Source organism: Ictalurus furcatus, chromosome 21 (assembly GCF_023375685.1).
Source record: "Ictalurus furcatus strain D&B chromosome 21, Billie_1.0, whole genome shotgun sequence".
NCBI classification, from domain to species: domain Eukaryota; kingdom Metazoa; phylum Chordata; class Actinopteri; order Siluriformes; family Ictaluridae; genus Ictalurus; species Ictalurus furcatus.
The window spans coordinates 2,658,045-2,671,633 of NC_071275.1; the positions used below are offsets into that span (position 1 = coordinate 2,658,045).

Genomic DNA, 13,589 nt, shown 5'->3' on the forward strand with positions numbered 1-13,589 from the left:
CTATACTGTGTGTGTGTGTGTGTGAGAGAGAGAGAGAGAGAGAAACCATCACTCTGCAGCTCTGTGTGTTTTGTCCCAGCAGGCGTGGCTTTGAGAGAGCAGATTCAGAATACACAGACAAGCTGCAGCACTACACCAGCGGCCACAGTGAGTGTTTTTACCCTAATCCTCTACACACACTCCGTCTCACACACGTCCTGGATACAGGACAGCCACCAGCAAATTCATTCCCTACCTGGATATGCTTTGTTTAAATACTTTACTTGGATATGCATCCATTCTCTAACTACATTCTCATGCAGGATCTCATACAACATCCTCATTGCTATTACTAGTGCTGTCTTAAAGCTGGGTTTCTCTTACTCTTCCATAACGGTCTCAGTTCCTCACCTTATCACACACACACAGAGAGAGAGAGAGAGAGAGAGAGAGAGAGAAAACATTTCATCCATCCCAGGCCTTATCTGTGAAATATTTATTCGGTAATTCTCCGTATCACTGGATATGAATATAATGTTTGAGCACCATATTTATATATTTTCGAAACGGATATAAATATTTATATCTGTATTTTTTTTCCCCTACAATTTAATGATAAGCTCATTCAGCTGAGATAAGTTCATACGCAGCCAACTGAGGTAATAAAGACTGTAAAAAGGTAATAAGGAAATGAGGGTATAAGATCAGCCCCTTCTCTACTTGCATTACTTTCTATTTATGGTAATAAACATTTTATTATAGCTTATTAGAAAATAAGACCCAACAGGCATTAAATCAAGATAATTAAGTCTCTCTCTCTCTCTCTCTCTCGCTCTCTCGCTCTCGCTCTCGCGCGCGCTCTCTATCACACTGTATATCTCACAGATTTTATGCTTTGCCCTTTCTTATGAATTGAGAAAGCATTTGCTTGATGTAATCAATAGCCAGGGATTGCAGTAAACAGCAAATTTATGGAGGGCGTTTTTGGCTGAGCATGTACCGGTGAACTCTGGAAAGTCGAGGCCAACATTCATCCATTAGCATGGAGCGACAGAAGGTGCCCTCCATCTTCCTCCCTCCCTCTTTTTCACTCTCCGTGTCTGTTCAGCCATTTACGGTACCACTCAGACTGATGGGCGAGGGTACACGATTCTCGTTCCTAGCGTGACCCTTTAAAATTGTCTTCAGCAGAGAGCCGCTCAGTTCTCAGACCCTCACCGCTGACACGTTGTAGAGATGATCCAAAAGGAGCGTTGTTGGGTGATTACACTGGAATGACACATTCTGACCTTGTGCACATTCAGATCTTTTTTTTGTTGTTATTTTATTCACTTCTCCTCTGCCTCCCGTTTCTGGCAAACGCATGGGAAGCTGCATAGAGACAGACGTCTGTCTATATCGCTCATTTAATAATGTCCTGTAAATTAGCAATAACCCGATATGTTTATGGTAGAGTACACAGAGGTGCCGACATGTACGGTTTAGCCATAATCTTGCACTTTTGGATCCTTTGCTTTGGCGATATGGAAAAGACTTGAAAACGACGCTTTTTTTTTAATTTTTTTTTTTTTTTTGTGCTTTTTCAGATAAAGCACCAGTCAGACAAAATGTGAATCAAATATTCCCAGCGGAAAAGTCGTTTCACTGAAAGGGAAGGCACAGGACATGAAAGGCGTATTTGCTCCTGGTAGCAGTTACTTTCACTTCGCACCGACTTGACCTGTGAATTGTGAGCCAATAGAAAACTAGTGGGTGGGATTGTGCTGTCTTTGGTTGATAAAAATAGTTGTTTACGTACTTGTTTATTGTTGAGTATCTATTTCACCTTTTGCCTTTGTTACCGTTTTCTGTCACTTAGCACACAGCTGGAAAAAAAAAACACCTTGTTTACTGATGTGTGCTAGGATTCTGTTTATACATTCACTTGTGTTCAAGCTGTTTGCCGGATTCCTTCGTCAGAAATGTTGGCATTTCTACAGTACAAAATATAAACGTCTATATTTGTCCTAAGAATGTTGACGGCTATGTCAGCATCCCTGCCTGCCCTCAGAACTACAAACAATCAAATGGACTACAATTCCCAAGATCCTCAACCATCCAGTCACAAGACCGATGTCTGTTCCGAGTCACCAGATATCCGAGCACACACACCTGTTAGCAATTTCCTACACTCCATGAACCTAGACATAAAAAAAAAATACTCTTTGAAAAGTCTCACTGAGCCTTTCTGATAGCTCACCTGTCTGTCTCGTTTTGGCCTTAGTTTGCTCAAATTATCTACGTATTCAGTCTCAATTTGACCTATTTGCCAAACTTGCATCGTCTTTAAAAAACTCAAATCTGTCGTCTGCACTTCGTGACATTTATGTGCGTCGTTAAACCTTGGCACATTTTTATAAAGTCATTTTTGTAAATAAATTTTTTTTAAAAATTTACAGAATAAATTACACCCCGTGAAAATGGGACACTGTATCGGTCAGCTGTGACTGGTGAATTGAGAACATCATGTCAGGTTACATAAGTAAGGAATAAAACACAACGGGGCGTGCTGTTCTAGGAAACTAAACAAGGACAAGGTGGTGTGAGGCATCAGGACATGAAAAGGAGGGCCCCGGATTTAGTTACCGTTATCATTCCTTAGTGTACCTTGTTACTATGGTAAGCAAAATATTGCGTGATATTAGAAATGATGAGCACATTAATGTAAACCTGTGATTTGCCTTGCAGTCAACACTACTCTCAGAGCAGCTGTTACAGAAAACTAATCAACACCTTCTGACCAATCAGAATCGAGAATTCATCCGTGCTGTGGTATAAAACATTTTATACCATGGCTCTGTTGAATTCTCGATTCTGATTGGCTGACAGAAGTCCCGTGGTGTGCAATTATTCTTCAGTAAACGCACAACTAAAGTAGTTCCAGTCAGGTCTTGACCGCATTACCGTTCCATATCACTTTTTCCACATGTAAGTAATAATTGACTCCGGTCCATTGAATTATTACAAAATAATGCATTTTTTAAATAATACAACGGCCCGTCGTCAATTATTCCTTACGGATTGTTATAATGCACTATAACACAGGCTCTGGTGTTGTATCTGTATCAAATTATAGTGCAGGGCCTGTGTTAAAGTCATATAAACATATGTTATAAACCATTATATATGCTGACATTATAAAGTAATATGCTCACGCTTTACAACTTGAACCACTAATGGTTCAGTAATTATGAGTGTTTATGCAGGCTTATTTCAGGAAGATATTATGGATGCGGTATAAATGATTATGTACTACATATTACATGTGTACTACATGTATTATGAATACATTATGATTGATAGTGAATGGTGAATATATTGTGATTTATATACGTGTCAGTACATTTGCTTTTGTGATGAATAAAATCTGCCTTTCTATCATTGTTTAAAGAGAATTAGAAGGTCAGCAGAAGGAGTAATTAATAGGTGTCATTTAAACCCTGCTTTCCCACTGCACAGTAACTGGAGACTAGTTTGGATTTATTGCTTTGTTCGGTCTTTTTTCTTACCATTACCACAGTGTTAATATACATTTTATCATCATTCCCGTGGGCATTACAATAAATCCTATCCCTATTTAAATGTGTCATTGTGGCACTGTTTTTCATTTTGTCCCCATATTCGAGGAAAATGACTATATTACCTTTTTTGCTCTCAAGTCTGCCCATTCCACCAACTCTGGAGCTTTTCTCAAGTGTATGAGCGCACAATAGTCATTATATTGTGGTGCTTGAAAGCTCTGAAGACTTTCTTTGACTTCAAAGGCTTTTTGAAATGTGAAATCAGAAATGACCTATAAGGTCTCAACCATGACGTCTTACATCTTAGCTCCTGAAAGCCTGTCACACTCCAGCAGCTCCAGTCATACCCATGTCATACGCAGGCTTTCCTCAGTCACCGTTCCACAATGGTGCCAAAGTGAGCCTACTGAGCTTTATATATCGTAACCCAGGATTTTTGTTTCTTCCAAGTGTCACCAGGAATGAAGATCTACATTGATCCGTTTACCTATGAAGATCCCAATGAAGCAGTAAGAGAGTTTGCCAAAGAAATTGACATCTCATGTGTGAAGATTGAGCAGGTCATCGGAGCAGGTACTATAATAATAGAAAAAACAGATTATTCTCTTATAGTAATTGCTTCTTTTTTTAAATTAATCGTGAGATTCCTTACTGTTAGACCAACGTCTGCTTGTGTCCCTCTTTAGGTGAGTTTGGGGAGGTGTGCAGTGGCAACCTGAAGCTCCCAGGAAAGAGGGAGATGTTTGTCGCCATTAAGACACTGAAGTCGGGCTACACCGAGAAGCAGAGGCGGGACTTTCTGAGCGAGGCCAGCATCATGGGACAATTTGACCACCCTAATGTCATACATCTGGAAGGAGTGGTGACCAAAAGCAGCCCCGTGATGATCATCACTGAGTTTATGGAGAACGGCTCACTGGACTCTTTCCTTAGGGTGAGTGATTGACATTCACAATGTTAAGTCTCATATTCACAGAAAATAATTATATGTATACAATGTCTTTTGGACATCAAGACATTAAAAAAAAAAAAAATCGTAAAGCCTTTAAGGTGCAAAGATCTAATCTGAATATATATCATATATTATAAATATACACTATATATTCTGTTCTTCAAAGAACATGGACATGTTTTGTGTTTACTCCAAGCATAATAGCTAACATAATAGATTACCGCTAGTAACAGCAAACAGCACATCCTTTTAAACATGAAAAACTGTTTTAAAACTTGGCCAATACTTGGTTTTGGTTTTGGTTTCATCATGCGATGATAGAAAAGAACGCTTCAAGGAGTGTCTTTAAAAAAGGGTCTTTTCCCACTGGAATCTTGGGTTATTTCTACTGGTCATTTTATGGAGTATAAAATACAGCATGCGGTAACATGCACACGTGCAGTCTGTAAAAATTACTGACGTGAGAGATCTGGTCGGTTCAGAAAACCCAGCAATACTCTGGTAATAATTATATTACCCCTCCTCTAGTCTGAATAGGGCTTATGAGAAGTAAGTTGCCCTAAGTGGCACCTCATAGTTTTTGGAATAAAATCTGAAGGGGGCGGATCTTCTTTGGTGCAAACCAAATATCTCTACAAGGTCAAATTAGAACGTATTTATTTTGTCATGGGAACATTTGGCACATATCCACACACACACACACACAAACAGAGAGCGAGAAAGACTTGCTTACTGTATGCAGGCTTGGGGAGTGACGTACTATACAGTATGTAACAACGTTGCGTAATCAGGATACACAAAACTGGGAACTGTAATCCGTTACAGTTACGTCAAAAATCAAAGTAATCAGATTACAGGTACATTTTGGGGAATAACACAATATAGACCGCTGCATGATTGTACTTCTGGTTCTCTCTTGCCAGTTGTGACTCACATGAGCAACGAATGTATTTATTTTATTCAAACAAATCCAAACATTGAACCTGTTTCGAGTTTTTTAAGCTCTAAAATAAGCTCTAAATACAAATATTTTTAGATCATATTGCTTTTTTCTCTTGACTTGCTTTTCTCTCTCCAAAAAAAGAATCAGATTACATGACTTTCATGTCGTGATACATGTTGGATTAGGTTAATGATGACATTTTTTTTTTTTTTTTTTTATATGAACTCATTTGTAACTGTAATAGAATACTTTTTTTTTCAGTAACCCTCCCAACCCTGACTGTATGCGTGTAGAGATTTACAATGTATTTGAAATCAAAGAGACCATCATCTGTCAAGCTGTTTAAAAAAACAAGACAAAAAAATGCAGGAGGACAAATCCAACAGAGATGTTGTATTAAAATCCGTTAAATCCGTCCAAACATTCCAAGCACAAGCACACGTGACTGTGGAAAGAAACAGACATGCGACTGAATGAAAATCCACTCATTAGTTTGTGTGTGTGTGTGTGTGTGTGTGTGTGCGTGCGTGTGCGTACATCAATATGTACGTATATAAAATGTCTCTTCTTCATTTACCGCAGTGTACATCAGGTAATCCCCGTCATTAGGCTCTCTTTAATACTCTATTGACCCTTTTCAACAGGCCTCCCACTGCGCACATGTAGCTCTCCATATTGATTTGAGCAGTCTAATAAGCCTTCCTGTCTTTATATCCCAGGCTTGCCACACTAACATTTGCTTTGAGATGGCGTTCGCTTTATGTAACGGTACTCCAGCGGTCTTCAAACGCCTGACTTTTAGTCAGGGTGTCACGCTGCTTGTAATATGCTCAGCACGTTATATACGTCATGTACAGTATACACTGTGTAATAAATAACCTCTCAAGGTTTCTTCCTCCGATCATCTCAGGGAGTTTTAATTGAAAGGAATTTTAAATGAATTTATTTATTTCTGTAAAGCCGCTTTGGGACAATGTCCGTTGTTAAAACATTTAATAGAATTGAATATAAAGCATGGCATGACATAAGAAAAATGATCAGTAATAGAGTGGTATGATATAACCCGACACGAATCAGCGCTACTGTTACTAAACCAAAGTAGATTATTTCCGGATAGCTGTACGTACAGAAGTGTTTTATTCCTCTTATACCGCAATGATTCTGTTTAAAGAACATCACATGATACGTTTCCTAGTTACAGGAGTAAGTTAGTGTTCTGGCTTATTTCATAGTAGTTATTAGCAGTCATTGTAGCTGGTCATGTTACTGAGAAACTGAAGAACCAAGGGATTCGAATTACAGCCTACACTATTGTCAGAGCTGCTCTTAAGGAAAATGAATCCTCTCCTGACCAATCATATTCGAGAACTCAGCAGATTTATGGTATAAGTATCCTTAATGTACATTGTGGAATACATCGATTCCACAGAGGAAAATATTTGAATCATAAATCATGCACATTAAAAGAGAAAGTCAATGTATATGGGTTCAAAGTTAAATTCTCTTGCTGCGCAAACTCATCCTGAAGTTTAGCTGACAGCGATCATCGTTCAAATCCCAGAGAAATGAAGCAGGGTTGGAAATGAGAGGAGGCTTGCGTTCAGGAAGGAAGTGCTTGGCTCTGGCAGCCATCATTTGTATTTGAGTCAGTGGGGAAAGAGTGAATTTCAAGAAACCTTCATCGATGCAAATTCAGTACGTTTGAAGTTAGTGGAAAAGTGTCTTATGTAAATTGGGGGACATGGTGGATTTATTTTTCTCATAAGTATAGCTTTACCTCTGAGCTTTCATGAGTAGAAACTTATTTTAGACCTGACGCACAGCTTTAAAGGGTGTCAGGAAGTAAAAGGATCAGAAATTAGACACCACCGAGAGTACGAGGAATAAATGAGGCAGGATAAACTAGAGAACAGTCCGACATTTGCAAGGCATTTGTTTGAATCCGCTTGATTCTGTTTATAGGCGGTGCGGGTTCAGTGGTTAAGGCTTGAGCTATTCGGAAGGTTGTAAGTTCAGGTCTTTGAGCAAGGCCTTTAAACCTCAACTGCTCAATTGCATTCTGTCTCAAGTGTAAGTCGCTCAGGTTAAAAACATCGAGCTAATGAAGAAATGTAAACGTGCAGGCTCGTGCCTTGCTAATCGCTAGTCTTCTGAGTTCACGTCGGAACATGAAGCATGCGCAGGCCATGCCGTGATGTCTCCACAGCTGTCAGAGCCACAAATCCGTATAAAGATACAAATATTTGGAGCGATAAACTGGTACAGCTTTGTCTTACACCCCGGCCTTGTAATGAATGTAAAATGAGGGTAAGGCTTTTTTTTTTTCTTCTTCTTTTTTTTTTTTTTTTTCCTGGGAAGTCTAGCTTGTATAATTTAGGCTGCAGGGCTTTGCTAAGTTTACTTTGGAATCGTCGCGTAAGCCTTTGTTACTACATGTGTAAAAGCACTTGTGATATCTTGTCTGTGGAAGAAAGAAATCATACTGTCTGGAGGAAGCCATCCAGCTGGAAAAAGCAGTCCAAAGGATTATTTTTTTTTTCATTTCTCAGACAAGATGCATTCTTTACTAGTACAAGTTAACTTGTTTATTATTTATAGAAAAAGTGATAACAATGCATAGCATACATAACTATCGTCATGTTGTAGTCATTCGTATTAGCTATACTTGCAAGCATCTTAATAATCTGGTAGTCTACACTGTGGGGATGTCGACTAGTTGGGTGTTTTGGAAGCGGGGGGGCATCAGCGAGACAGTGAAGCATACTTTTGTTAGTCTGAAAATATTTCTGATAAGAGGAAGCCAATTCTACAGTCACATGGGAAAATGTTTGTTTTTTTTGTTTTTTTTTTCTTTAGGTTCAATGAAACATTTTCACTTTATCACTTTGTACGAAGTGTATAGATGTGCACGGGACTGTTTGTGCAGTCCCACTCCGTAAAGAATTCCTTCTGCAGTTAGTTTTGTTGTTGTCTAACAGGCTAAAACCCTTGCACTGTGGCATCGTGAATTCTACTGTGAGAAAGAGCACAGTCGGAGGAAGTCACTATCCGATCTCCTTTATAAATCCTAAAATAGTGATGTCCCGAAACAGCTTTAAATATGAAAGGACTAGTCAACTATGTTTTTTAAATTCCTGGACGATTAGTAAAAACTCATATTTCATGCAACCCCTAGCTTAACATACATCTTAATGTGGAAGGGAGTAAATCGACTTAAAATTTCTGAACCCTGCTGTTTCGTGTCAGCAGCTATTTATTCTTCGAGAATACAAGAACTACTTAGTTTACTTTCAAGAACCTAGTGGACCCATGTAAGTGGTGTATGTGTGTGCTTTGTTTGTGCAGTTACACCGATACCTTTCAAAACAAGTATTGTGACACATGGCATTTCCTGTAAGCATCATAATACTGTTCGTGTGTGGCAGGTGTACACGGAAACACAAACACTCAAGCTGCCACATCAAGAAGAGTAGCCTTCTTTTAATTAAATATATATACACACACACTCAAAGCACACACTTAAACACTTATTGAGCTGACTTTGAGAAGGTATCATTGTGAGAATGACACGGTTCAGATACGACTGGTGATAAACGAACGAACGAACGTATAATCAAGATAACCAGAACACGTACTTTGCTCAGGTTGTGGATCAAAATTAGTTTGGGCTAAGAGTCCCTTTAATTAAACTGTATGCAAACAGTGCGTGGAGATTAGAGTGGCGGTTTGTATTTGGAAAGGATTTGAACCTTATGAATAATTTATGGAAGTTAATTGCTGTGGAGGTTTGGAATGAGGGTGATAAATTAGGAGATGGCAGGGGTGTGAGGAGGAGCTCAGGAAGTTTAATGAGGAGAAAGGGTTTGTGTGAGGGTTTTTAGTATGTCCTGTGAGGACCTCTTAGCAGAATATGCTAACAAGAGTAATTGCAATATAAGATGTAATTTATATAACACCTGACTAGTGTCGGGTCCGAGTCCACCTTTGTCGAGTTCGAGTCGGGACCAAATCCTTAACCTGTCGAGTCCGAGTCCAAAAGGGGCCGATTTGGACTCAAGTCCGAGTCCTTCATGGCTGAGCAGCAGCAGGTTTATTAGACTGCTATCACTTTAAGACCTAATGTACATATCCAATATACTGTATTGACACGCCTCTGATATTTCTCCCAACTGTTTACATTCACTTAAGACATAACCGACTGTGTTTGCACGAATACTCGGTCAGACCTGCATTTTGACACGATGTGTGTATTTATTTGATCGTCCAAGCGTAATAAGAAGCTAAAGAGGATTCAATAGACTCTATGCACGAACGCTGCTTACGTATTTCCAGTAGAATCTCAGCCAGCGACATTACTTCCGTATAGTGCGTTCGTATAGTGAAAACTCTTTCATACCATTCCTTTTACATCAATTTATCTATTATTGTATTATTAGTATTATTTTATGTATGTATATATATGTGTGGTTTCCAGAAAGTTAACATCTCAACAGCAGGAAGTAGTTTGGCTGAAATTGTTTTGTCCCGTTATGTGAGACCTCAAAGTTCAACTCTTGGAGTCCTCCATGTTTAAAAGCATCTTTATATTGTTTTTGCAGCAGTGATTAAAATGAAATATAATGAAGGTTGATATTTTATTTTTTTTAAGGACTCAAGTAAAGGTACCATTACAGTGAACCATGTACTCAAGTTGTCATGGACTGGAGGAGGAGGTGGAAGCAAGTGCAGATAATTTATGGTATAAAGTAAATTTTAATTAGATAAATAAATACAAATAATGCAAAGACGGATATGAACCGTCAGAACCAGAGACTTGGATAGATTCGCTAGTCAGATTTAGCATGAGAATATTAAAGTTGTCGATGTAACTCGAAATATATCATTTGAAGTCCTTCTCCTTCTTACTGTTGGGTGTAACAGCTGACTGCCTCACAATACGATTAACGTCATTCACGGTAATCTGGGGAAGCTCTCGTAAACTGAGCTGGCTGAGACAAACCGCGGAAGTGATCGTGCATAGAGTTCATTCAGTACTCGCACGATGAGGTGGCCTTCTGTGTGCGAGCTTCAGGAGACATTCATTAATTTCTTCTTATCTTAATTTTATGTTGTTATTTATTTTGTATCTTTCCTTTCATGTTACACATGACACGGACTCGACTGGACTCAGAAAAATTTCCGAGTCCAAAATGTCTGAGTCCATGTCAAGTTTGAGTACAAATTTCCCCGAGTGCATGACAAGTCCGTTCATAATTGGACTCGAGTCCGAGTCTGGGGTCGAGTACCCCAACTCTACACCTGATTCTTTAGGTACATAATGATTAACTTCACAAGCCAGATTTCTAGTTATTCTGGTTCCTATTATCAATAAACATGGCTTTTTTAACATGAAAAGGCCATTGGACTCACCATATGTCACCATATGTCACAATATGTCACAATATGTCACCTGCCAGGACAGGAAATACACAATTATCTCACAAATAATTTTTAAAGATGTGGATTCTATCGTCTATTTCCAATCTAGTAACTACATCATCATGCTCGGAAATGTTCATACAGTGTTCAAAAGTGTGCACATCCAGAGCATGGTAGTGGAAACGCAGAATTGCAGCGACGCTCCCAGATTCTTAAGATTGTATAAGATTATGTATGAAACTGAAGCTTTATAAAACCAAAGCATAAGCATACTTAACAACAATAATGACAAAAGTGACCACTTGAAATCATAAACAGTCTCCACGTTTAAGATGTGGCCCAAAGAGTCGGGGAATGTATTACACGCTATACATTCATCTACACGTACGTCTACATGCACTTACAAATACAGTATAATCTCGGAAAAAAAGAAAAAATGCTTTTTAAATTGTATTTATATTCATTTATCTATTGAAACTGTTCGGCTATTGAAAGCAATTAAAAAGAAAAAAAAAAAAGAGTCATATAAAAAAAAAAAATGGTGGCCCAAAACAAATGTAATACACAAACCACCAACCACACAACAAAAGACAGACACGTCTATGCACTTGACCCGTGTCTGTCTGTCTACACAAAGCCTGCTGCTCTCATCTCCTGTGGCTCCTGTGGTGGGTCTGCAGATGGGTGCAGCTGGAGCCACAGCTGGGTCAGAGCAGCAGGAGCTCCTTCTTCGGGACTTTATGACAGTCTTGGAGAACAGCTGAAGGATTTATCAGGGCTCAGTATGGGACAGGCAACATCTGCTCTCTCATCCGACTTAGCACGCAGCAGAACGTTTTCTGTCTCTTAGAGTCATCCCCAAGCCGAGACCTAATAAAAAAAAAAAGCCCACGGAGAAACTTAAACCAGTAGAGACGAATCCTGAAATCATCTGCTATCATTCCCAAGCCCCTGTTGTGTTAACTACCAAGGAACCATCCAAACTAGCCAGCATGAATATGTATACACACACACACACACACACACACACACACACTGTATATAAACTGTACATACATACATTATATATATATATATATATATATATATATATATATATATATATATATATATATATATATATATAAATATTATATTATGTATTGTGTATTATATTATGTATATATATATTATTATATATATATATATATACATTATCGAGTCAGTACAAAAAAACATTTTGGATTCTGAAACATTAGTTTTCTAGCAGAAAATTAAATGTTACAGACAAATGTTTGTATGTCATTGAAGAAAGCCGCACATTCCGTGAGACCACATTTTAAATTAAAAAAAAAAAAAAAACAGTGAAGGCTGCTGGGTTTTGCTGCACAAATAAGAAGCGAGTGCGACAGTCAAAGTCTCCAGAAGAACCGTGGCTGGTTCTGTAAGATGTTCAATAACACTTACAGCTCATGTCCTTATAAAACTGCACTCATTTGTTTCATTTACTACTGTTTACTGCTCTTTACAGTGTTTTTTTTTTATGTAGAAACATTTAATTTCATTATTTTGACGGCGTCTACAATAACATACAGTACTGTGTGTGTGTATTTATTTATTTATTTATTCATTCATATCTTACAGCAAAACGATGGGCAGTTCACTGTGATCCAGCTCGTAGGCATGCTCCGTGGTATTGCCTCGGGAATGAAGTATCTCGCTGATATGAATTACGTGCACCGTGACCTGGCAGCCCGGAACATCCTGGTTAACAGCAACCTGGTGTGCAAGGTGTCAGACTTTGGGCTCTCACGCTTCCTGGAGGATGACACATCTGACCCCACCTACACCAGTGCTCTGGTGAGAGGTCTTAATTATACTATACTATACAGCACTTAGTCAAGTCTGGTTGTATGCACATTTTACAATAGACAAAAATCCTGTAAAAAAAATTCTAATATAAATTTGATATCACATTGAGAATCTTTTTTATTGGTCTTTTTTATTGGTGATATACTGGTTTTATAGTGGGGTTTGTATTTTTTTTTTATTTAGCAGCATGTCATAACAAGCGTCATCCTTTATTACTGCTTTTAATCTGTCTATGAATGACAGCGAACTCATTTCTGAGCACAGCTCTGTTCTTGTAACTTTTTTCATTCAATTCCTAAAATGGAAAGAAAGAAAAAAATCCCTACATTAAGAAGTACATTTTACGTGAAATTCGAGAATGGAATTTCTTATTCATTCTCTCTGAACCTTTTGATTCCGTGTGACAGGGTGGGAAAATCCCCATCCGCTGGACTGCACCAGAAGCCATCCAGTACAGGAAATTCACCTCAGCCAGTGACGTATGGAGTTACGGCATCGTCATGTGGGAGGTGATGTCCTACGGAGAGAGGCCATACTGGGACATGACCAATCAGGATGTATGTACCTAGCTTTATTTTTAATCTTTTTATATTGATTGTATTTTCCTAATATGGAATCTACTAAATGCTCTATTTACACTACTCTATATTGTTTTCGGTGCTTTTGGACCAGTCTTTACAGTATGTCCTTAGTGATATGAACTTTATATAACTTTATCCCCCCCCCACCCCCCTTGTAAAACCACCTTCCACTACAGATTAATCTTATGTGTTAATGTACGTATCTATAGTTCATTTAATCCATATCTGCAATTCACATACCGAGCTGTCTTGTGTGTATCATGACTTCTTCATGTCAAAACAACCAACTACATTCAGAGCACATG

At 38.5% G+C, this 13,589-nt stretch overlaps 1 protein-coding gene across 2 annotated transcripts in view; it reads left to right on the forward strand.

Moving 5' to 3' along the window:
- The window catches only part of ephb2b (eph receptor B2b), a 160,759-nt gene that overhangs the window by 137,163 nt on the left and 10,007 nt on the right, over nucleotides 1–13,589 (forward strand). The window contains exons 9-13 of one of the 2 annotated variants that reach the window (XM_053653217.1): nucleotides 80–147; nucleotides 3,990–4,112; nucleotides 4,226–4,473; nucleotides 12,476–12,691; nucleotides 13,111–13,260. In XM_053653217.1, coding sequence (XP_053509192.1) covers nucleotides 80–147; nucleotides 3,990–4,112; nucleotides 4,226–4,473; nucleotides 12,476–12,691; nucleotides 13,111–13,260 — 805 coding nt within the window. The remainder of the gene's footprint in view (nucleotides 1–79; nucleotides 148–3,989; nucleotides 4,113–4,225; nucleotides 4,474–12,475; nucleotides 12,692–13,110; nucleotides 13,261–13,589) is intronic. The other variant, XM_053653218.1, reaches the window with a different exon arrangement.